A 24446-nucleotide genomic window follows, 5' to 3' on the forward strand; every position below is an offset into this window, starting at 1 on the left:
AAGAAAGGAAATCATGGAGCTTGTTTCATTTATTAAAAAACACAAAATAGTTGAAAAAGTATTAAGTTATCAATTTAGCCCTGTTGCCGAGGGGATCTTCCCAAGGCTACAACCATACAACCCAGTCACGAAGAGTATGTACTGGGAAACTTTCATATGTGATTCTATAGCAAAAAGAAAGTGAAGTTTTTAGGGTTGTTTTACTAATACCCTTGTGTTTAAAGCTTTCATTCGTTAAAACAGGTAGAGGAAACTAAATTCCACTCAACTGTTTTTAACTGAAGTTGGTTCACGGACTATTATTAGTAACCTGTTTTACCGTCTGTGTTACAATTGGATGTGTTAGTCATCGGGGATGCTGTCAAATGTGCTTAAATCCTGACTGAGTTGTTATTGTTATCCAGGCCGTCTCTACTTAATCCCCATTTGATATTGATTTATTATAGCACTTCTAATGTGAGAAGGCCATTGGTTTAGGTGACTCAGATGTCTTTAAGTCAAATTTGTATGTGACAAAACAGTCTGTCTAAATCCGGCACAGAAATGTGAATTAATGAATAATACATTCTGCAAATGTACAGATGCATTAAGCGAATTGGAACATGAAGTAGCAATGAATACTGTACACTGGCAGCAACGTTTACATTTACATTAATTGATTTGACTGGTACAATTATTCTTGGCATTAATCTTTGTCTCATCCCCCTATGGCAGGAGAGCTGAAATGCTGATTTTTGAACATGTTTCCTGTGTTATGTGAGTGAAAGTGTACTCAGGTGTTTCTGTGCCTCACACTTACCAAAGCAGGAGACAAAGGGGTGAAACTCAGCAACTTCTTGTACTGCTCAAAAGTGAAAAACTGCAGAGGAAAGAGCAGAATAAATGAGCTGTCAAAGTCACCGTGCAGTCATAAGCTTAAGCCTGTGCACACGTACACACCCGTATACACACATACACGCAAGGACACGCTATTAAAAGCAGTTACCTTAAAAACACGCATGAGGAAATGTGAACCTCTGGAAGCTTTATATCGGCTTAATGAGAACAGGAAAACAAAGCAACACTTTAAAAATTTAGATCTCAGTGGAAAGCAAAACATTGATCTGTTTAACCCAGGAAAGGCCCAAATGCCAGCAGATGAGCTGTAATTTGCTCTAATTCTTCTCTCCAGACATTTCTCACAATCAGCCATTAGCAATTACCCCATCTTCTCAGTGTGAGCGCTTATTAGTTCACACGCCCTCGTCTCCAGCATCTCATTACGAGGCAGCGTCATACCAAGAATCAGGCCTCTGCGGAGCCCAAACCTGACTTACCCCCGTCACCGCATTACACAAAACACTAATGTGAACGGAGACGAGCAAACAAAAGACAAGGCTCATGGAGAAAGCTTGCTGTAAATGCTTGTGGGTCAATATTTGGTATTAGGACTGAACAAACGGGTGAGGCCGAGGGTGTCATGAGTTTAATCAATCATGTATATGCACCATGTTGGTTTTCATAAGGCAGTAGAGTAGGTTGCATTAGCTTTGCAGTCAGGGTGTAATGGTTTACAGAAACCTTGGTTTGGTTTGTATATTGGTTGTGCAACAATAATAAATTAAAAAAATGGCTCATGTTCAACGTTATTCCACTGACATTACTGGAACAAACGATGCCAACACATCAATCAACAGGTCTACAGTGTGTGAAAACTGCACAGCATCAGCATGTATTGTTCTGCATTAATGACATCAGCAATTCATCAAACTTCAAGTTTTGGATTCATAAATATGCATTACATTGATTAAGAAGAGTTCATTTGTATCCAAACCTTCAATGGTTCGATTTGTTGTTTTTACATCATCACCAACGTAAAACAATCACTGGTTGCTCACTCCCCTTTGAGCAGGAGCGAGGGACTAACTTTTTTACTCACTCAAAGTCTTTAAACTCACATTTACACTCTGCATGACTGCATATGTGACATCCATAAAGTGAAAATAAACACACTTCACACACAAAAAAACCCCCAAAAAACAGCAAACACTTTATCTCACCTTGACTGCCCTCTTTGGTGTCTCCGCCAGAATCGGAGGTAGGATTCCCTTGTAAAAGCCAAATATGCTGCAAAGAGACAGAAAACAAGATTATCATCTACACAGTTTCTACTGTGACACTATTGATGTCTCCCAGGTTCTCAAATGTTAAAAGAAACTCCATGTAAAACAAGGCCAATTACCCATTAAGAAGCCCTTAGCACGTTCTCAACTATGTCACAGCAGCAGTCCAGTCTTTGACAACAGCGAATATATGTAGTTAGCAGGGACTTAAAGTAAGCTCAGGAAATATATTGCTGCTGTCTGGCAGCGTGACTACCAAGAAATATGTTCAACCACAAAAACCTCGGTAAACATCCTCTGCAGGAATTTGTGAAGGAAATGACTGAAGAGTTTATTTCAGCATTTCATACCGGACGCTTCAAAACATGGGTAGCTGTATAATTTTAGTCATTTGGTAAGTTTGCCTTAAGTAAATCACACATGCATGATTTAAAGCATACTTAAAAGCAGGAAAAATGATTCAGTGAGTTATGAATATAGAAACTCATGCCTACGTTTAACACGAGCTGTGTATAGGTATACTTAGAGTCAAGTTACATTGTTAGTTTTTCTCAAATGTACCTGCTATAAACTGTACTAATTTGATATTTCAGAATTCAGTACAAAAATGTTAATCCTATAATGCTTATAATGACATTTCAAATGTTAGTTTATCCCTTAACTATGTAATTTGTCTAGAAGAAAAATCTATTAACCTACAGCGCAAACTACCAGCACACAGTGAGCAACGTTTACACACAAGGTGTAGGTTTTCCGTTTTGCCAAGTTGACAATAAGCATGTTTTTCGCATACATTCGGAACAGCATACAAGTGCATTTCTCTCATTGTTCAACAGGGTAGAATAGAACATTGTTTTGAACTTGTGCAGTTTGTAGAACAGCAGAGAACAGAAAATATGTCCCTTTCCAAAGAAAACTTGATACAGAATGCAAAATAATAAATATTTTGAGAGACACTGCAAGAAGCCCTGTATAACAAGCCACCAATTATGGATTTTCTATTCTGTCTCAGCACTTTGTTGGAGCGTTGGTGTTTTCCCTCCACTTTAATTTACTTACAAATTTGAATTCACAACCCTATGGAGTTGGGCAATGTTGACCTTTGCCATGAGAATGTAATGTAGTATATTTGAAGAAATTGCCTAAAAGCGCTTCTGCGATGCGTTCAGATGATCAAACATGATTTGTGTAGGTCACATTCACCTCGACCAAGGCTCTTGAGATATCTAGTTCATGTATACAAACGTGGATGGACTACCCAAAAAAAAAGCCACTGGCGGTCATGAGTAAACTTCAATGCATTTGTGGTATCAAGATGCAGGAGATTATTTCCAATGGTAAAGTTTATTTGATTTACGGAAAGTGTGGCATAACTGACTGCATCCTGTGAACAGAGGCACTCAATCTGTTGCAACATTCCGTACAAGTCAACAGAGACGGTCTCCGAGCATGGACGGTCCACTGTAAATCACACCACAAATTTTTTATAATATTCAGGTCTGGGGACTGAGATGTCCATTCCTGAACGTTGTATTTGTTCCTCTGCATGAATGCCTTCGTAGATTTTGAGCAGTGTTTAGGGTCGTTGTCTTGATGAAAGATCCAGCCCGGCACAACTTCAACTTTGTCACTGATTCTTGGACATTGTTCTGCAGAATCTGCTGATATAGAGTGGAATCCAGGCAACCCCAACTTTAACAAGATTCCCAGTCCCTGCACTGGCCACACAGCCCAACAGCATGATGGAACCACCACCCAATTTGAAGGTAGCAAGTGTTTTTCTTGGAATGCTGTGTTCTTTTTCCACCATGCATAGCGCCCCTTGTTTTGCCCAAATAACTCAATTTTAGTTTCATCAGCCCACAGCACCTTATTCCAGAATGAAGCTGGCTTGTCCAAATGTGCTTTAGCATACCTCAAACGACTCTGTTTGTGGCAGGTGCAGAGAAAAGGCTTTTTCTGCATTACTCTTCCATCCAGCATCTCCTTGTGTAAAGTGCGCTGAATAGTTGAACGATGCACAGAGACACCTTCTGCAGCAAGATGATGTTGTAGGTCTTTGGAGCTGGTCTGTGGGTTGACTGTGACTGTTCTCACCATCCTTCGCCTCTGCTTATCTGAGATTTTTTTCTTGGTCTGCCACTTTGGGCCTTAACTAGAACTCTGCCCATGGTCTTCTAATTCCTCACAATGTTCCTCACAGTTGAAACTGAGAGCTTAAATCTCTGAGATAGCTTTCTGTATCCTTCCCCTAAATCATAATGTTAAACAATCATTGTTTTCTGGTCATTTGAGAGTTGTTTTGAGGCTCCCGTGTTGCCACTCTTCAGACAAGATGCAAAGAGGAGAAACACTTACAATTGGCCTCCTTAAATACCCTTTCTCATGATGGGATTCAGCTGTGTATGGAGGTCAAGGGTCACTGAGGTTACCAAACCAATTTTGAGTTCCAATAATTAGTGCTAAAAGTATTGAAATCAATAAAATGACAAGGGTGCCTAAATTTATGCATGTGCCTCATTTTGTTTAAATAATTTTGCCAATTATTTCACTTCTCAAATATCACTGTGTTTGTCTCCTATATGATATATTTATCTGAAATTTCTTATCCAAACAACCAATGATTTATAAAGGAAAATCATGAACATTTACAGGGGTGCCCAAACTTTTGCATACCACTGTATTAATTATTAACAAGGTGCTTACTAACATGCATATAAGTAGCATACTAGCCCTTTATTAGCAAACATTAAGCACGTATTAACACCTTATGTGGGAACAATCTTAATTCATGTCATAAAAGAGGTAGAATAAGGTCGAGAATAAAGGGCGAGTATGCTACTTATATATGTTAGTAAGAACCTGGTTAATGGTGAATGTGTTCCCAAAATATATGTTGGGACAGAGAGGACAATGTGGCATAACCGACTGCATCCTGTGAACAGAGGCACTCGATCTGTTGTGGCAACATTCCGTACAAGTCAACAGAGATGTTCTTGGTCGATTGGGTCCCAGTGTAAATATTTTTGCTGTGGGCTCGTTTGTACACCAAGCATAACTTGAGAAGGACAGGCCATTACAGTTGCACAGAACGTGCACAGTAGTGGCCAAAAACTGCAGTGAACCAAAAGTAATTATCAAAACACTGATCATCGAGTGACAGACTCGGAGCTTTGGAAAAAACATCAGCTGCTGGCAAAACAGTCGCTACTTGATCAAGTCTATTTTGATTTTTGAACCTAGTCAAATAGTTTTGATTAAGAAGTGAAACAAAATGACCAGATAGAAGAACAGTTTGAGAATAATGTTTATTTCTATTGGTGGTAAATCTTCTGTTCTTAGATTTACCACAATCATTCATCATAGTGATTCTTCAACCAAGACACTTGCAGGTGACAGAAAAAGCACAAAGACGAACAAATTGACATTATCCAAAGGTCGAATGAGGTGTGACCGACTGTATCCTGTGAACAGTGGCACCACTCCTGTTGTGGCAACAATTTTTACAAGCCAACACAGATGATCTCGCTTGATTGGAACTGAGTGTAAACATTTTTTTACTGCTGGTTTACACTTCCGTAGAATATAACCTGAGAAGGACAGTGAGGGTGCCAGTCCAAAAAACTGCAGCGAACCAAAACTCATTATTACAACACCTGTCATCGGCTGAACCAGTTAAGAAGTCAACCAATGCCATCAAGACCTCAACTGACAGGAGTGATACTTTAAGCCAGAAATGAATTCTTTGTGTCTTTTGTGTAAACAAGTTATTTAAGTCAGACGGAAGGCCCTTCCCTTAACTCTCTATGCCCATGCAAATAGTGGCCATAGATTCCCCGGGTGTGGTCAGGCTGGGGAGCCACCAGGTGACGAAGGGAGAGCGAAATATGTTACAGAATGAAAATGGCTTTCCGAGAGTGGCATTCATTTGAATTCTAATTTGATTCCCAATGTAAAGTACACACAAGGTCCCTTTTTGGCTTTCCTAAACAAATGGCTTCCTGACCGGGGGTGAGGGGCCTGTGTACAAGGTTGATGTGTTTTTGTGTGAATGATTTGGCCTTCATTTACATAAACCTTTCCTTTTTTAACAGCCTCCATCCACTGTGGAGGAACAGGAGGAGAGGAGCACATACTGTACAAAAAGACACATTTCATGAAATAAACGGGCCAATAATATCCATCAGACGGGGTGCATATGTAAATGAAAAACAACAACATTTGCATTAAAAACAAACTGGATGAAATGATTGTCATCAGCAGAATTCTGTGCAAATTTTCACAGCTCTGTCATGAGAAATATGAGCTGCCCCAGGGAACATTTCAACATGTAAACAACCGGCATGCTTCATCTACAAATATTTGCACTTTCCCAGTGACTACTATAACCTTGTCACTGAAAGGAACAATGAGTGGGCAGGAGTCACTGAATACAGACACAAATACGTCTCTTAAATACTTTGTACTTTCATTTAATGATCCAATATCCTTTATATACTATGGTCTTTTCCTGTGCACGTGTGAAGCTTTAACCCTGTAGTCTCTTGTGGCCAAATCTCATTGAGTGGAAAGACCGGCCACTCAAGAGACAAGAAACACGGTGGGAGATGCTCTACTTAAGGTGCTGCCAAGCCTCCAGGCAGATGTCTGGTTGTATTTCAGATTTAAAAACTATGACGGCAGCAAGGAGATGGACAAAAGCAAAGCCATATGCAAGATGCTGTTTGTTTATAAATGACGAAAGTGAAGACTAATTTATTGACGTGATGGGAGGAAAATGGGAATAATATCTGGGGTATTTGTTTGTTGGTTGTGTTACAGTAAGACAGATCTTTTTTTTTTTACCTGTATGTGCTTAATTAAAGCAGCACTTCAAACAATTGCAATGTACAAATGAATTAGTGCTGGGCACGTTAACGGCGTCAACCGTTAAGTTTACCCATTGTTAAAATGAGTCTCTAAAGTAACACTAAAACTTTAAAAACAGAGGCACACATACTGAGTACACAGGTACGCTGGTTATTGTAGAGCTGCTCTTTTCGTTTAACAGACCACTCCAGTTTGACTGTAGGTTCTCTAAAGGAGCTAACGGAGCTAACTGGTAAACGGTGCCTGGCCTCCGGTGTCACGGCACATAAACATGGCGTCACATGCGTCTTTTTCTGGTCAGTCGTAATGGAAGCGCGTCACGTGTTAATGTGCGTTAATGTCTAACTAAATGTAAAAAAGCAACATCTTGGGAAAAACAATGGCTGTACCAAAAGTATCAGGCCACCACCAACTGACTTAAGAGACAGGAAGTTAGTTGAGCATCCTTAGATAAGCTCTGTCCAAAGTTTACAAAATTCTACACCTACGACAACTTTAAACCTTACTAACGAGCACCGTTACTTGAAATGCAACATGTATCATCAAGGCTTGAACTTTCCATTGAACCTGCCTGCTGCTTCATATAAGCCACACCTCTTTCTCCATAGCTAAACATGTAATCTGATGGACAAGCTTATATGCATTTCTTCTCACTTCCAGGAATGTATCCATTTTTTGCATGGGTGATCCCAGCTGGAGTCGACCCCCCCCCCAACCCCAACCCTACAACCATTAATTCCAGGCATTTGTCACTAATCTGCTGTACGAAGGCTAACTGTAATGAAAGTGTCCTTTTCATAATACCGTAGCCTTGCTTTTGGTCCTGATCCAGTCTCTTCATACCACACTGGTGAAGAATGCTTGAGAGTAAAGTCTTTTTGTTTGCCTCCAGACGGAAACACTTAACACATGCTTGTGCTGGTGCACCCACATGCAAGAGAAGAAGGAAGCGTGGCCAGTAAGGCAATACCCAACCTTGTCTTCATGCGCGTAGCTCTTATTGTCACGCAACTACAAGATTTCATGCCACATTTTCCTGATTTAACACCACTAGATGGGTTGTGTAATAACAGCTTTTGTACAAGCAAATCTCTAATGTCTTTCTACAAATCTGGCAAAATCTGTCTTTGTATAATAAAACATACATTTAATTATCTGCAAAGCTTCAGAGCGTCAAATAGATGGGGTCATACATATTTCCATGTCTTTCCTCAGTTTAATCACTGAGCTTGAAACTGAGAGCTCAGGTTTCCTCCCTCATCGCCTCTGTTAGAGTGAAGCCTGGTGTTAGCTCAGTCCTGCCATGAGCTGAAAGGAAGTGTTTATTTTTAATAATAATTCTACAACAGCGGGGCTTAACACTATTTGTATAAATTATAACTAAGTGGTTTGGCCTGGAGGTAGGACTCAATGTGCTACTGGGGAGTGATTACGGCCTCAACAAAAATATACCTTTAATGATAATTGGTCGACACTAAGTGAATCTTCTGTCTGTCTGTTGGGACACATGCCATGGCTCGATTGTATGTGTGTACAAGCCAAATAGCTGTCATAGCTGATGGTGTTGACGCTGTGTAATTTGGCGGCCATTGTGTCGTCAGATTTCTCGACAAAGATTCAAGCGGACCTACTCCCAACGGGCACACCCAAAAAGTATGCATATACGCGAGCATTAAGTTTCACGCCGAGTGTGTGCAGGGTGAAGACGGCACGGCTACTATTTCAGGATATCTGTGTCTGTTGAACCGCAGCCAAGAGAGGATTCACAACTGTCACGAGTTGGCCTCGTGCTCACACCTCGCAGCAGCATCGACTTTATATCCCCTGTAAAGCTGTCATCTCGCCGTAAAACCAAGCAAGTGGCAACTACTTTCTCCTACGCCTGCACTGTCTCACAGACCTGTCACATGGCAGGCAGAGGCGAAGGAGGGGGAGGATGACCGTCTTTCGTTGGCTTTGAAAGTTTAATATTTCTATGTGTATTCTTCTTCAATGAGAGGAATAAAGAGTTGCAAGGCCTGCTGCAAGACAGACACTTTAAGACAGTTGGCTAAAAGCAAGAAACACCTTTAGCTTTCTAATAAAGCAGAAGGAGGAACAAAGTATTCCTTCCATTCACACAGGAATCAAGAAGGTGATTTTCCACTGATTGAATTTGTATTTTGCTTGTACAGAATTAATCAATAAATTAATCGGTTTGACGCCCTTTTCATTATTAAAACTTGAGTACTGATTGTTTCAGCTTCTTAAATGTGAATATTTTCTTCGTATATTTGCTCCACATAACAGAAATCATTAAAACTGAATAATTTTGGTTTGTGGACAAAACAAGACATTTGAGAACATCGTAATTTTCAGGTTGGATCAAAGTTTTTTTAAACATTTTATGGACCAAATGATTAATAGATTAATCGAGAAAATAATCGAAAGAGTAATCGATTATGAAAATAATTCTTAGTTGCAGCTCTACTGAAGAGGTTTTGGAGAACATACCCCTCATTACGGATGACGGTCCGAAAGCAGTCACCCAGACTCTTGTAGCTGTGAGGATCACTCGATCCCCTCTGGATCTGGAATCTGAAACAAAGGAAATTGACATTAAAGCTTCCATCAACATTCATTTCACAGCTTTGTTGTTACTGAAATCCAGAGCTCATTTATTTCCTTGATTTCCCTCTACCCATTAGCCGTTTTTACTTCCTCTGCTAAAATGTGAGGCTCTTACTTTTACCCCCAAGCATAGCAGAGAACCCAAACATTTATTTAACCCAACCAAACCAATTAGCCACCCTACTCCCCTGGTCTGAGCCTTTTGTAGCAAGGTTTTCAGCCACTAACATGCAGGTGAGCCAATTGTAAGAGCTCTTGAGTTACGTGTAAATTTTTAATATGATGGAGCCAGTCGAAGGACTTTGTTATAGTAAACATGCCGGTGCCTCCCTAATAACGACAGCGGAGCTGTGTGTAAATATTTTACATGAGAAAACTAGCTGAAAGTCAAAGAATGAATATAAATGGTGCTTGTTAGTGATAGAGTTTCCAATAAAGGTACACTAATGGTGTAAGTAGAGATATAATTACATTCATCACAGACTCTAAAAAAACATGAATGAGAACAAATGGCCTGATAAGACGAGACATAGACATGAGACTTGATATTTTGACAGAGGGACTAATGAAACAACAAATAAAAGACTTAACAGGGAGACGTGACAACTTGAAGAATTTATGAACATTTGAGTGAAGAGAGTAGGAGGTAATGGGACAAGAGAAAGATTCCCTCCTCATATGGCTTCAACTGCCAGGTCACAAGGTCAGCAGTAAGTCGTCCATGCGGGTGCCTGATGGGGCCATAAAGAGCCCCTGGGCTCCAGTGGAGGGGGAGTTTAGTGGGGTGAGCGGCCTTTCATAACAGATTAACATCTTAGAGGGGTGTCCCTCAAATCCTATTTGGTGGATTCCCAAATAGCTTGTAACCCGTTCCTGAAAACCAGTTAAAACAGCATAATAAATAGATGTCTGACACCATATTAAAGAAGAAGAAACGAAGGACTTCAGGTATGAGGGGATGGTAGAATAAAGGGTACAAAGGGGACTTGGAAGATTAAAGACTACTGGGACTTGTAAACAAATTCAAATCTGGCTTAATTGAAGGCATACGATGCTGGGGTCAAGAACGGTAGAGACCCTGTCCACAAGTCTCCTTTCGCCTCCCTTGCTATGTGTGCCCCGACCTGAACCGGCCCTGAGAGAGTAGAGTTGCCAGGACTGTGGTCCGGTTCCAGCCCCCTGAGTCCACTTGTGACCCTGGGGTCACCTCATTTCCTCATGGCCCTCTACTACCCTGCCATAAAAGCCAGAGACCAAACAGCATGGCCCAGGGAGTGGGAGATAATAGGGAGGACCAGAAGAACTTGGGCAGCAGGGGAACTGTAAGGCCCCTGGCTAGGAAGCTGCAAATGTTTCTTTTCACAGCAACCAACAGTGAGAAATAAGATCCAAAGTAGTCTTAGTTAAATGTCCGGAGTAATTGTACAGACAAATAAAGCTCAAGTTTCATCAGGCCTCAGATAATAAGCAGAAATACAGGTCGGCAGAAGAAAAGAAAAAAGATGGCCTCCATGGATGCAGCAGATTCACTTGGCCTTGGAGTCAAACGTGCAGATAATGAACTCTTCAGATAGAACTCAAGGAAGAAAAGAAAATCCCTGAAGGTTCTTGAAATCACGAGCCAAAGCTATTTGAGCTAAAGCATACTCCGAGGTGATGATATCTGTGAGTTCATCAGTCCCCCCCTTCCTTCCTTCCCCTTCCCCATATCGCACTCGCCGTGTGTTTGTGCTTTACAGGCCCCTGAGCTACCTAGGTGAGGGTGAAGGTGAGGGCAGGTTGATGCTTCTCTGAGTGAGACAAGCACTCTGGGGTAAATAATCCTCAAGACCTCGTCCACCTGACCCCTACTGCCTATAAAATACAAATCCAGGGCATCCACACAGAAGTCAAAAAGGTAAATGAGGGTGGAGAAACTCGATTGCGCGCCATTCTTTGTATTTTTATGGACAGCAGCGCAGCGTTTGAGGGCCTTGCAAGGCCGTGTCCGCTACCAGACCCCGGTGGTAATGGGCTCAACCTGGGGACCAACAAGACAAGCTGTCACCTCAGAGAAGATGAGATGTTGAGGTAAGGCTCATTAATGTTGGTGTTAAAAATGCCTATGGGGAGGGGGCGAGGGGGGTTAGTAGGTTGATCAAAAGGCAAAAGCTTGATGGCCTTACTTTTAAAAGGGGTAAGGTAGGCCTTTTAGGAACACTCTAAAAAAATATGTCCCATTAAAAATGAGGGGTGTAGCAAAATGTATTTTGAATTTAAGGATCTAATATGGGCTGATGTGAAACCGAATTTATAGCTGTTCAGACAACTTGACATAAAAAAAAAACTCCATAGGAGACGTAATGACCATCTACAATAGGCAGTTTTTATATATTGTATCTGTAAGTGCCATTCAAACACTCAAGGTCGCTTTACATATTCAATTAATGCTATTAATTATATTGCAGTACTTGAAATTTTGTAATTTTCTCTGTCCGTAAATATTTATTTACACGTCGCCTCTGTGTTTGAATTGGTTGCTACATTGATAGCATTGAAGATTTCCTCATGCCGTCCCAAGTAGAATTTCAAGCATTTCATCAAAAGAGGAGAAAGATTAAGTCACCGGAGGAAGGGATGAATTGTTCAGTCTGAAGTACATGAGACAATTTGGAAGGCAACATAAAGAAAAAATCTATTTTTTACAGCCAGACAGTTAATTTTAATGAGCAGGATCATAAAAATGGTAAAAGTCCATTGCATTGGTACATGAGGTTACGAGCACATTTCAGACCTAAATGGTCCAATATGGCAAACGCAACCAAACGGCAAAACTGTGCTTCAGGGTCACTAAACATGTCTGGCTGCTGCTTTACCCACTCGCCCATTGTTGACAGCCACCGACTGACCCACAACTGATGACTAACAATAACTGTGTAAAAATACAACAAGTAGTATGACACTCAAAGCATTCGCAATGTGTAAAACTCACACAGGAGGAGTCCAATAAAGACAGATCTTTGGAAGGAAGGATAATGCCAGAGCTTGATCTGGGCCCAACCATTTTAGTTTCTCCACCACCACAAATCTACTGGACCTGGGACATCCATGGTTACTGAGCAAGGCTTTGGTGGAGATGAGAAAGAAAATGTTCTTTTGACATGTAGATGACATCCTCTTGACTCCTTTGATTGTCTTTGGTGATGTTGGGACCAGTTTTCTAGTCCAGATGTTTGCTCATATACCATGACCTCTGTGACCTGTGATCAGGCTGCATTACTGTGGAAGAGCAGGAAAAGTGGTACACAAAACAGCGTGGGGACAGGCTAGGCAGGGTCCAGGCCCGAGACGGAGACTCAGATGTTTTGAGTATTACTTCTGGTTGACTGATAGATCACTCTGTATGTTAGAGTGGACTGGAGCAAATTTAGAAAGCCACTAATTCATAAGTGGAACGGATAGGTGGAAAAAATGAGCAGTCTTAGCAACATTTCCAGAAAGTGGTTGCATGGCAGAGAGGATTTCTTGGGTGTATAAACTGGGGTCTCTAAACCTCTGCCAAATGCTGTTAACTGAAATTATGGTGCTAATGTTAGAGCTGTAGTTTAAATTATAGAACGATATAACCATTTGTCCCCCACAAAATCCTTAAGAGAGCAATTTCTTTTAGATGGACTAGATTTAGTCACAATTTCAATATAGGAAGACACAAATTAATGGGTGGTTGATGTAAAGAAAAACAGAGGCCATGACGGATGACGGCAATGTAGGTTAGGACTATCTGGTGGTTTTAGAGTGTCCAGACCAACAACAGCAACATCCACGTTGATGTGAGGAAGGATTGTTGAGACTCCACTGACAGCAAGTAACCGTGGACTATGACACAGCGCGCTCCAGACAACAGCCCTGCATGTTTCCAGAGAGAAACCCGAGAGTTTCAAGAACACTGCACCATCTCATCGGAGTGCTGCTGCAAAAAAACACTTGGGGTAACGCACCCCAAAAAGAAAGTGATTCCTTTGCATCAAATCTATTTCTACATTGGTAAACTGGTGAGTTTTGTGGTGACATCTACATTGATGATTCATGGCTGAGGTTCTTTTTCCTCCATGAAATCTTTCACCTATAGAATTTTTTTTGTGTTTTCCATTAAAAGTCTCAGTTTTATTCATCAACAGAGTTGCACAATGAATGGAAAAATGTTTTCACAGCAAAACTGTTTTCAGCTGTGCTAACAAGTGCACAAGGGTTTTCTAATCATCCAATAGACTTCTAATGCGATTAGCAAACACAATGTACCATTAGAACACTGGAGAGATGGTTGCTGGAAATGGGCCTCTATACACCTATGTACATATTCATATTATGTATGAAGTGTATTTCTGATTCATTTAATGTTATATTCATTGAAAAAAAGTGATTTCCTTCAAAAACAAGGACATTTCTAAGTGACCTGGAACCTTTGAACAGTAGTGTACCTGACAAGGCTTGTTGCAGGTTGTTGTGGTTTGCGTAGCAAAACTTTACAACTGCAATTATAATACATAAACAGGTAACTGTGGAAAGTCTTGGTCGACACTGGTCTGTTGTACCACAGAGCGAGTCTGTCTTTATTTCACCTTCTTAAGTTAATTTTTTGAAGCTGAGGAAACTAAGGAACTTGGCAGGGAGAGAGCCAAACAGATGTTGTATAAAGAAAACATGTTTTAACAAAGACATATCCTCCTGCAGTCAACTTCAGAAGCCACTTCCTTGTTTAAGATTTCTTCCCAACATTTTTTGTAGAGCAAAAGCAAGACCCTCTACATGTGCGAGTACACGATGTACAATTTAATTGTTGTAGAGTGTGCATATGCACGCCACACAATTTGGTGCAGGAACCATGCTGAGCCCTTAAGTGTCTGTTAGATAAAGTTAAAGCTCAAGTATAGATGACTACAATTACATCAACCAAGCACTATGCGTAAAGGCAAGATCACATGCTTAAAGCTTTTAATGAGCACACAGTTCTAATGTAGGAAAGTGCCACACAACCCTCTGCATTGGCTGGCATTTGCTGCACTGTTTTTGCAGCGGTGGTCTCAGTGACAACTCTCTGCTTAAATTGAAAAAAAAAAAAAAGCCATTCAGGTGAACCTAAAACTGCGAGCAAGAGGTTGGGAAAGGAGCAACGGTAGTTGGATAAGGGATGTACAGACGGGCATGTGTGAGTCGGAAAGAAAAAGATGGGGCAGCAGGGGGGCAGCGCTGTGGTTTCAGCACAGTCAGGGTCTAGTGAAATCAAAGCACACAATGCCTCAACTCTGTAATTAGTGCACTGGAATGTGAACCCCTTCAATGATAATGATTACAGGTGCTCCAGTACGACACATACACACCGACATGCACATCTGCGCTTTATGTCTTCCTCTATCTATAGCTGAAAATTTGCAATCTATTTGCGTCTGCGAGGAACATGGCCCCAACATCTGTGAGTAACTGCAACAACATCTGCCGCAACATTAAAAGTAATGGTCAGTGTGTTTAAAGTTTATATTTCTGGCATTTTGTTTTTGTTAGATGTCCATAAAGGGTGAGAGGAAATCAACGTTGCAGTTACTCGGTTATCACCAAACACCGCTGGGACCACCGTGGCGCCCCCTATTTTTAGGTACCAAATTTTACATTACGCCATAAATTAAATTTACCAAATCATTATATGAAGCAGTGTGTGGTGTAGTTTACTATATGATACAACAACAGAATAGGTGGAAATAATTTTTGATATCAATGCTTTTGTCTCTTACGTTTTGATTTTAGATTTTTTTTTTTGAGTATAGTTACAGCAAATAAAACTCTAAAAGTGGTAAAAAACTTTTCGTTTTTATTTTGCTTTCTGCAATATCTGTTCATGGTTAGTCGTGTTGTTATTGGCCAGTTTAGAGCAACACTGCAGAAATGGCATAGTACTGTTTATAGGCAGAGGTTGAAATACAATTACAGTTGATCAAAGGTGCGAAATTAATTGCAATGGGATGTGAATTTGCACCAACATTAATGCTGCATCAGGGTTATGAAAGCTAACAAAAACTTAGTCTAAAACTAAAACCAGCAGTGAAAAAAATATTTAGTTCACACAAAAAATAAAAACTACAATGAACAAAGCAAAACTAACTAATACTAAACTGAATTGGAGAGAAATTCAGCTTTGTCTCAGTTTTTCCAAAACTTCATTCTGGAGCGCAGACCATTTGAAGTTTTACTTTTGATTTACCTGCAGGTGTTAAAGGTTAAAGAATGCTTCCTTTTCAGCATGTACAAGTCAAGGCTTTCTCTTAATACCTGAAAAACTAAGACTGTGCTGGATATACAAGCCCTTTCCACGTGTAGCGACAGAGATTATGAGGTGTGGATCATTTCACTATTTATAAGAAATGTGAAGGGTGGAGTAATTGAACATGGTCATTATAATGATGATAATAATAATAATAATGCATTATATGACTGGGATTCAAAGGCATCATGTTTAATCCTCTCAAAAACGCTCATCAGTTCTTCTCAACTCCTCCGTGCACTGAAGCGATGCACGGTCTAAGCTTGGGTCGTCCGCTGTGTGCGCGCATGTGTTTGACTTTTACACACAAGTCTTGCCCTGCAGTCTCGCAGCGCCGAGGGGATCGGGAGCCGGACTTGACGACTGCTGACCTGCCTGTTCCTTTACAAGGAAAGATCAGCATTCAGGGCTGCTGCTGCTTTGTGCCCTGCTGTTTGAGGGTTGTGTCAGGGATTCTTCCATAAGTGCAACGGGGTTCACCAAGCAGTTGGGGGGCGAATGGGGGGTGAGGCCTTTGGCCATCCTCAGTGTTGTCACACGCTCCCAAAAAGACGGGACATCATCTGTCAAAGCTCTCATCAAAGATCACTTTCAAGCCCCCCAAGTGGGACACACTTTCATGCTTGCTGTGACCAAATGGAGGTAGCGTTGCCATGGCTACTGCTGCGAGCAAGGGCCACGACCAGGTTTTTCTAATCAGGCTTGAAAAGGCTACTGGCAAGGCTTTGTGGTTTTGCAGCAACTCTGACAGGCATGTCATACAATACAATTTACAGAATTGCATAATTCAATACAAATCTCCTAAAACACATGTACAACAGGGATTTAGAACAAAACACTACATAATCACTCGACAAACTACAAATTCAGAAGTAATGGTAGAAGTTCAAACAATGCATTCCACATGATGTCGATGACGTTGTTCCAAGGTTTATATTAACAAAAGTTGTGGGTGATTCAAACAACAGGCTACATGAAATGGCCGCCGACAAAACTAAAACCACATAAGACGGAATGTGAAAACAGTTAATGTTCAGTGGGAGGGGCTAAAAAAGGGCTGGATGATGAGTGTTTAATGGAGAGCGAGGAATAAAAAAGGATGACAAGCGGCGGCGAAATGACGCAACGAGTGCAAGAAAGACAAACACCAGAGGGAGAAGAGAAGTGGCGGAAGACGGGCTCATTAATGCTCTATGGTGCTTATGATGGCACAAAGCGGAAAACTGTCGGATGCAGACATGAAGGCTGGGTTTCGCTCTTTCTCGAAAAGGAAGGTAAAGTGAGTGATGGGAAATTTCTTTCAGATGAGCCCCGAGTATGTTTGCACATGTATGTGTATAGGGGCGGAGCTCCGTGTAACAAGATCTCGACATGAAGGGGAAAGGCGGGCTCAGCGCGACTCTCTAATGAGAGGGAGAACCTGATCAGAGTCAGATGGGGTGCCCCGAGCGCACAGCCCCCTGCAGAAAATGCCGCTCGACACCCTTTGTTACCTCCAAGTGAGCTGAGACCAACCCATGAACCATGTAACTAGGTGGTTTCCAGGTTAATGAAAAGCTGTAACTCCAGTCCCACTGTCTTTTCTGCTAAACTGACGATTACCCTCGCTACCCCACGCCGCACCCTCCACCATCAGCCCCACATTCCTGCCTCAACCCACAAGGAAAGAGTGAGGGTCAGGGGCAATTAACCGTTTACTTTGTGTGAAGTATGCTACATTTACATTTTAGGCCGAATATGATCCAAAGTGACTTTTTTTGTGTGTTTTTTGGATTGCGTGTGTTTAAAAAGCAACAGAGAATGAGAAACAGCAGATTTGAAGATGGGTAATAAATCGTTTTTCCCAAAATGTCAACATACTTCTTAATTCTTCAACATACCACACTTGGTTCAGTATATTATTCCTGAACGCCCATGATGACACCCCACTGTTTTATGAATACTCAAAGAAACGAAACATTAAAAAAGGCACGGAGTATGCGACATGTTCTTGATAGTGGTAATGATTAAAAACAAAATGCTATGTAAAGAATTGATCAAATTCATTTAAATCTAACAAGATTATCAACTGCATCCACCGGCTTAAATTAAAAAATGGCTAAGACAAAGTTCTACAAGTTAAACTCCATCACAGCGATGAAAGAGGTTGTAAGTCAGTGTGTGGGGAGGTGGGCTCTGCAGGAGTCCCTCAGATGTAAGATAGATGTACTTGTTAGTGAAGGTGAGTAACAGGGGTCATGGCTCGACTGGTCAGCGAGCACGCCACGGGGAGTGAAAGTGAAACAACAAAGGCAAAAATACACACTGTGAATCATTTGAAAAGCCTTTCACCTTTAGGTTCTATATGTAAAAGAATGTCCAGCGTGGGCAAGTCAAATATTTCCACTATTCTCTTGTTCTGAGCCAAATATTTGTCATTCGGGGATTTCCACTCTTATTTTCTTTCTTTGATTGACATCGTACAACGAGAGCAAATTTTGCGCTTAAATCATGCTGAAAGTTTCATGTCAGCATCTTTTCAAATCACTGGAACTCAGCTATTCTTTTGTTTGGCAAAGCAGTTGACTTGGAAGATGAGTCCGGGTTTTTTTCTTCTTTTTTCTGAAGCAAAACAATGTCAAACAGTTATGTTTTAAATTCATGACATTATTCGGGGACTGGAGGAGAATCCGGACTACTGAAGTCCCAGCTTCTGCCTCTTGGAGACGGATAAAACCTCATGACGTAAAACATCGCTGAGGCAGGTACACACTTTGGCAAAGTTTACTTTCAAAATAATAATTAGAAAAAAATGAAGGAAAAAAGGGAAGAAAGAAACAGGAGAGGGAAAGCAAAAAAAAAAAACCCTTTGATTCCAAGTTGGTGGAAAAATGTAAATTTACTCCAGTTGCTGTTCAATTTGGACCAGTGGACATTAAAGCAGGAGCCAGTGCCTAATAAGAGCCATGCCATACACACACACACACACAGAGAGAGAGAGAGAGACCCACTGGAAGTGTGTCTGCTTCTGACTCTCGGCTCCAAGGCTTCTGCTAATGGATTTCAGCTCCTCAGCATCCCAATTAGCTGGTATGTTTGCTTCGTTTATGATTTCATGTGTGGATATTAAGTGTGTGAACATGCATGCACAGAATGGACACACGCGTCGCCTTTTGTGCACGCTAAAAACATGATCTAAATGTCAATTAGAAACAAACCTATTGTGCAGTTTGTTTACAAAACAAAAAAAAGGAGCATGCCCTGAGCTGAGAACCAAAAGGAATCAATTTGCACCTACTCTCAGCAACAGGACGTTTATCAAACGTGAACACATGGCAACGCAAACAGCAAAACAAACAGATAAACCTGTCCAGATTTAGAGCAGCTTTTACCACTTTTTAAAGGAAGAGCATTACAAAGAAAATAGTAGAGTGCACTTTTAACCCTGACCCTGTGTGAGGACGGGCGACGGAGCTCAAGACTTACCTGTAATAAACCCCGCCGACATCTTGGCACGTGACAGTAAATCACACCGTGTGCCTTCAAAGTATCAAATATCGCTTGATACAGCGTTTGCTTGGCCCTGAGCTTTTATCCCTGCGTTTCCTACTCTTGTGTTCTGGTGGTGGTCATGCCTTCAAAGTGCAACCATCTCACTTTTTAAAGGCACACTGGGCAATTTATTTACCAAGAAACTGCTGCCATAAATGACAGAAAAAGCAGTACAATTTACTGACAAGTAGTGAATGGGGCAGGGGGGGCTCAGAACGAAGCCAGAGGTCTTGGCTGGGCCTGTGAAAGACTATAAAGCTTTAGTAGTAGCCCACGACCTGTTTATGGCTGACTGAGACACTGTGGTGTGAGGCTCTTGATCACTCCGCCACTCAAGGCTACTGCCGCTCTTGCGTAAGGAGGGCGATGCAGACGGAAAACAAGACATTAAATGCAGCAAATGCATGCATAGCATCAGACGTCCTCTGCTGCAAGTCCATGTTTCTGTCTGGAACTTTTAAACACGGAAAAAAAAAGAGGAACAGGAAGGAAATGTCTGGTGCTCATCTCTTAAATCAAGTTATAAAGCTTAAAAAAATGATTTGAAAACATAAAAACATCAAAACGTTAACATTGTGTGGAGAATGAATGGGTAAATGATGCATTTCATTTGCCACAAAATGTCTAATGCTCGTGGATTTGGTGCCCATTTGTGTGTGTGTGGAGAGAGCGGGAGAGAGAGAGTCAGGGACATAAAGAGCTGGTATGTGCGGAACTCCACTACGCAGACCCACTTACCCACCGAGAGGATTCGTAGCAGATGTGAACTAAAATGGCTTTCTCGTTAGTCGCTCATACCTTAGGTTGAGTTACAAAAACGATGAGAAAATGTTTGTGTGTTTGTGGGCAGAGTGTGCGGCTTACCTCGTCTTCACCACATCGAGGGGATGCATCAAGCAGATCTCTACCAGACCTAAGAAGTAAAAATAACCAGGATCAGTGATTTTAATACACCCAATGACATGTTTGACGTTATAAGCATAAGAAACAGGGTTCATATGACGACTTAAAAGTACAAAAAAAAAATAGTATCTAAATCCTCCTCATTAAGGTAACTTAACATCAAGACTAGACAGGAGCAGCGGAGATGCTAAATAGGAGCTGCATGAGCTGGGACTCAAAAGGTAATGTTTGTTCACAACACATCTGTTCACAAAAATATAAACTACTGAACAAAAACAGATTGAATGCCAACAACATGAAAGCAACAAACAGCATATTTAACCAGAAATTGTGTTTCTCTAGGCCTACTATAGTTGAATTTGTCAAGTCTTCTTCAAAAATGAGCCATTTTTTTTAAAGATTCGAGTGTATAATCACTTAAATTATCATGTGTTTTGATAGCCTTAGAATAAGCCTTTTCCTACGCACATTAGGCAAGGGTCTTGCTTTACAGAGGACGCCATCATGGGCCAACACGTTGCTACAGAAGCCCAAACAGAAGCCTTTGAAGTGGAAGCTTGACTCTGACCACATAAATCCCACACTTGAACCAACAAAGAATAAGGAGGAAATAGCAGAGGGAGAGAGCATTTACATCCTTTGTGGTATGAGAAGGCCACCGTAGATCCCTGATGCTCTTAGGAATCTGAGTCTGCAGTCTCACCATCAGATGTCTCAAATTCTTACACACTGGACCTTTAAGAACAAAAGAGGTCATTTTGTGTTTTGCTCTGTTGTTGGACTGTAGAGCTGGTGTAAGGATGGGGACTGAGAAACTTGTACCTACACCTAAATAGTGTCGTATATTGAAGCGCTGATGTTGACGTGTTGAAACCCAGTGGAGTGAGTGAAATATTGTATTTCACTTGAATTGATGCTGATAATATACTCAACAAAAATATAAACGCACAAACTTGCAATGGTGAACAAAAATAGAATGTCATGACATTTGCTCAGATTCTTGATGCATTTGTTTACGGAATGATTTGTTTTGCTCAAAACCAGTAGCCAGTGTCATTTGGCCACTCCTATTGACTACAATCTCAGATTGAGTATTTCTACTCACGAGAGTCACGGAGCATGGCAGAGTGGTGGTCAATATGCTTGACCAGTACACAGACACTCTGTGAGAGACCGCGGCCAGCTCACGAGTTGGGATGTGAGCTTGGAGATGTTGGTGGAAAAGAATGTCCAGGAGAGGTAGTTCCAGTTTCAAAAATGGTCTCAAATTATTTATTAAATAATGAAATGTGCAGAAATGGCAATAGGCTATTATTTGTGAAAAAAAAAAAAAAAACACTTTTAACAAAAAAACACAAGTTCAGGCATAGGGCACTCAGCCAATCAATTCACACAGAGCAGAACATAGAGCTCTACCGAGCTTTACGTTCTATGAGCGTTACAGCTGTGGAAACAACTGAATGTGCATCATTCCACGTTCATTCCAGGCCACGATCGACAACCTGGTGATGTCCATGTGTGGCCAGTGTACCCCTCTGCGTGAGGCTAATGGTGGACACGCGTTATTGAAGTTTGTGAACTTGGATCATCGACCCCCATTGTGTTCTTCCTGCCATTACTCCAGGACTTTTGTTTTGAAATTGATCCTAATGCTCGCAAATTAAAGCCACTTTTTGATAAAGTTGTACTGTTATTTTTAGGTATCTACTCTGTTTTATCACATAATAACTACACGTTTTTCTTTGTGCGTTTATATTTTTGTTGAGTGTAGTTGTTGCCTCATGACTACAGCTTGTGTTAGCTTTCCTGCTTAGCTTATAAACTGCAGAGAGACAGGGCAGAAGCTTTAACTGCTTTGGGCTGATAACCTTTCATTTTACAAGCGCTCAAATTGATCAGGAGGAGTGGACATCTCATCTCATAGCACCAGGGAGTTATGTGTGGAAATCTCAGCCAGATTATCACTCTGCCGAATTTAAGCATCAACTACTCCAGTGACTATTGGTCTTTTGAGTCCTGTTGCATCCTTTGCTAGAAAACGGCCCCGAGTGATTTGATCCAATGAGATCTTTCCAAAAAGATCCTTGCGAGCGACTATAACTTCCAACATTTTAAACAGCTGAATCCAACCGACCATATCATCCACGCAAACCTGATACATGAGCAGCGTGCCAGCAGCTGGAGAATCAATGCAGCCGAGTGATGATCAGTAAAGGACTCTGAGGTCTGAAACACATGGTAACTGTATGCATCTGTGTTGAAAAGCCACTGCTTTGGCACAGAGGCCCTCTGACTCAATCAGATTTTTTTTTTAACTTGCTATTCTCACACTGCATCCTTTCCTGGTGCTCCAAGGGCTTCCCTTGCAGATTCCACTGTGTGTACACAGCTGCCGTGCTATATGGGCTCTTTCTAATTTGCTCAATTAAACATATTGTCTATAAAAGAGCAAAGTCTTCTGGGGTTTTTCCAGGGAAGTAATTATCAGGTGAAATACCACAGAAAAATTACTTTGTCTACAGTTGCATCTTAATGTACAAAAAATAAATTAAATGCAAAATAACTGAAGCAAGCTAACAGCAGGAAAGAGTCAAACAAAATTCCATCTGCTACGGCTCAGTTGACATGACTGCGGTTGTTAATGATACTGCACTGAAAAGGTAAATACAAGCCTGCATTGGACATATCATTTTCAGGACTTTCTATTAGTGGGCCAACAGTAGAGATGAGTTGCATCAAATCTTTCAGCACGTAATCAGATTGCATGATGAAACCTAACCTGCCTGTCTGCTTGATCGACCTGTGCAAACAAAAGATGCTGGAAAGTGACCGAGCGTGCTCCGACAGGCGATTAAGCGGTAGGAGAGGTTTCTACAGAACTCTCCAAACAGCATAGCTGGGCGCTTCTAGTGAGGCAAACAAAGACGGGGACAATAATAAATAAAGACATTTCTACTGCAACCTTGTACAAGATATTCACAGTAAAGTAAAGGATTCACAATACAGCAGAGAAACACATGCTGCAAATGTTGATTTGGGACAAAAAAAACAACATTTGTTGGTAACTAATTCACAAATCTTTTAATCTCTCCTGATCTATTTGGATTAGACTCGCAGGCAAAATAATGTTTTCAAAGACCCACAGGCTTCACAGTAGGAATGTTGTTAGATCACTGTACAGGCTCAAACAGCAATGTTAAAAAACAAATCTAAAGGCAGAGATTTCATCCAGTGGCCATTTTCGTGAGGATCATACATTTGTATGGTTATGTTTAGCAACAAATCCACATACGAAATAATGGAGGGGTGTTTGTAATTACTCTTTACCCTTGGAAATTCTTCTTTTGCGTTTTATGGCAGTTGGCATGTGTAAAGTTGCGTTACCAGCCTCCCCATTCTCTTCCTTTTTCCCATGGCGAACCATTGTAACTAAATAGTATTTTCTCAATACATTTTTGAGCCTTTATCGCTATGTGTAAAGTATGTAACTGTAAAAAAAAAACCTCATTAAGTGTCTACATAAAAAAGGTAAGGGTGGAAACAAGTGAGCTCTAAAAGCGACAGGTTTCCAAGTGCCCAACATTGTTTAACATTTTTGAATAATTAGTCTAGATTCCGTGATGAGTTTAGTGTGTTAAAGTGTATGGGTGTGTTTCCTCCTCAATCTTGTTAAGTATCGAGTGTCTAACTGCAAAGATATGAGGTGAACGTCAGGTGGCAAATGCCTGTTGTGTTGTATATCTAAGATGGCAGTTGCAGATTAAGTGATGACAAGTAACAAATGCAAAACTCAGCAGTGTTTGTTTGAGCATCTGTCAAACGCCCTTGCAGATGACACACCTTAAGAACATCTGATGGCAGATGAGACAACAGACTGTAGGGGTTTGAAGAAAAGCCCAACAGGAGAAACAATACGACCATAATCCTTAATTGACCCGCGTGTTACGGATGTCCCGACCACTTTTTTTGTGTCCGATACCGATAACAACAACTTGAGTATCTACCAATACTGAACTATGAAGCTGTTAACGCCGCATCAACGTTGACGCATGACACGTTTCTATGGTGACCGACCGGAAAAAGACACATGTGACGTCATGTTTACGTGCCACGGCACCGGAGTCCAGGCACCATTTACC

At 41.1% G+C, this 24446-nt stretch overlaps 1 protein-coding gene across 1 annotated transcript in view; it reads right to left on the bottom strand.

Moving 5' to 3' along the window:
• Nucleotides 1-24446, bottom strand: part of slc25a21 (solute carrier family 25 member 21) — an 88577-nt gene that overhangs the window by 8471 nt on the left and 55660 nt on the right. The window contains exons 3-6 of the mRNA XM_083885801.1: nt 20269-20317; nt 9465-9548; nt 2040-2106; nt 800-859 (exon numbers count right to left, since the gene is read on the bottom strand). Of these exons, the coding sequence (XP_083741927.1) occupies nt 800-859; nt 2040-2106; nt 9465-9548; nt 20269-20317 (260 nt within the window). The remainder of the gene's footprint in view (nt 1-799; nt 860-2039; nt 2107-9464; nt 9549-20268; nt 20318-24446) is intronic.

This window comes from Microchirus variegatus (assembly GCF_963457635.1).
Source record: "Microchirus variegatus genome assembly, chromosome: 2".
In the NCBI taxonomy this organism is placed as follows: Eukaryota; Metazoa; Chordata; class Actinopteri; order Pleuronectiformes; family Soleidae; genus Microchirus; species Microchirus variegatus.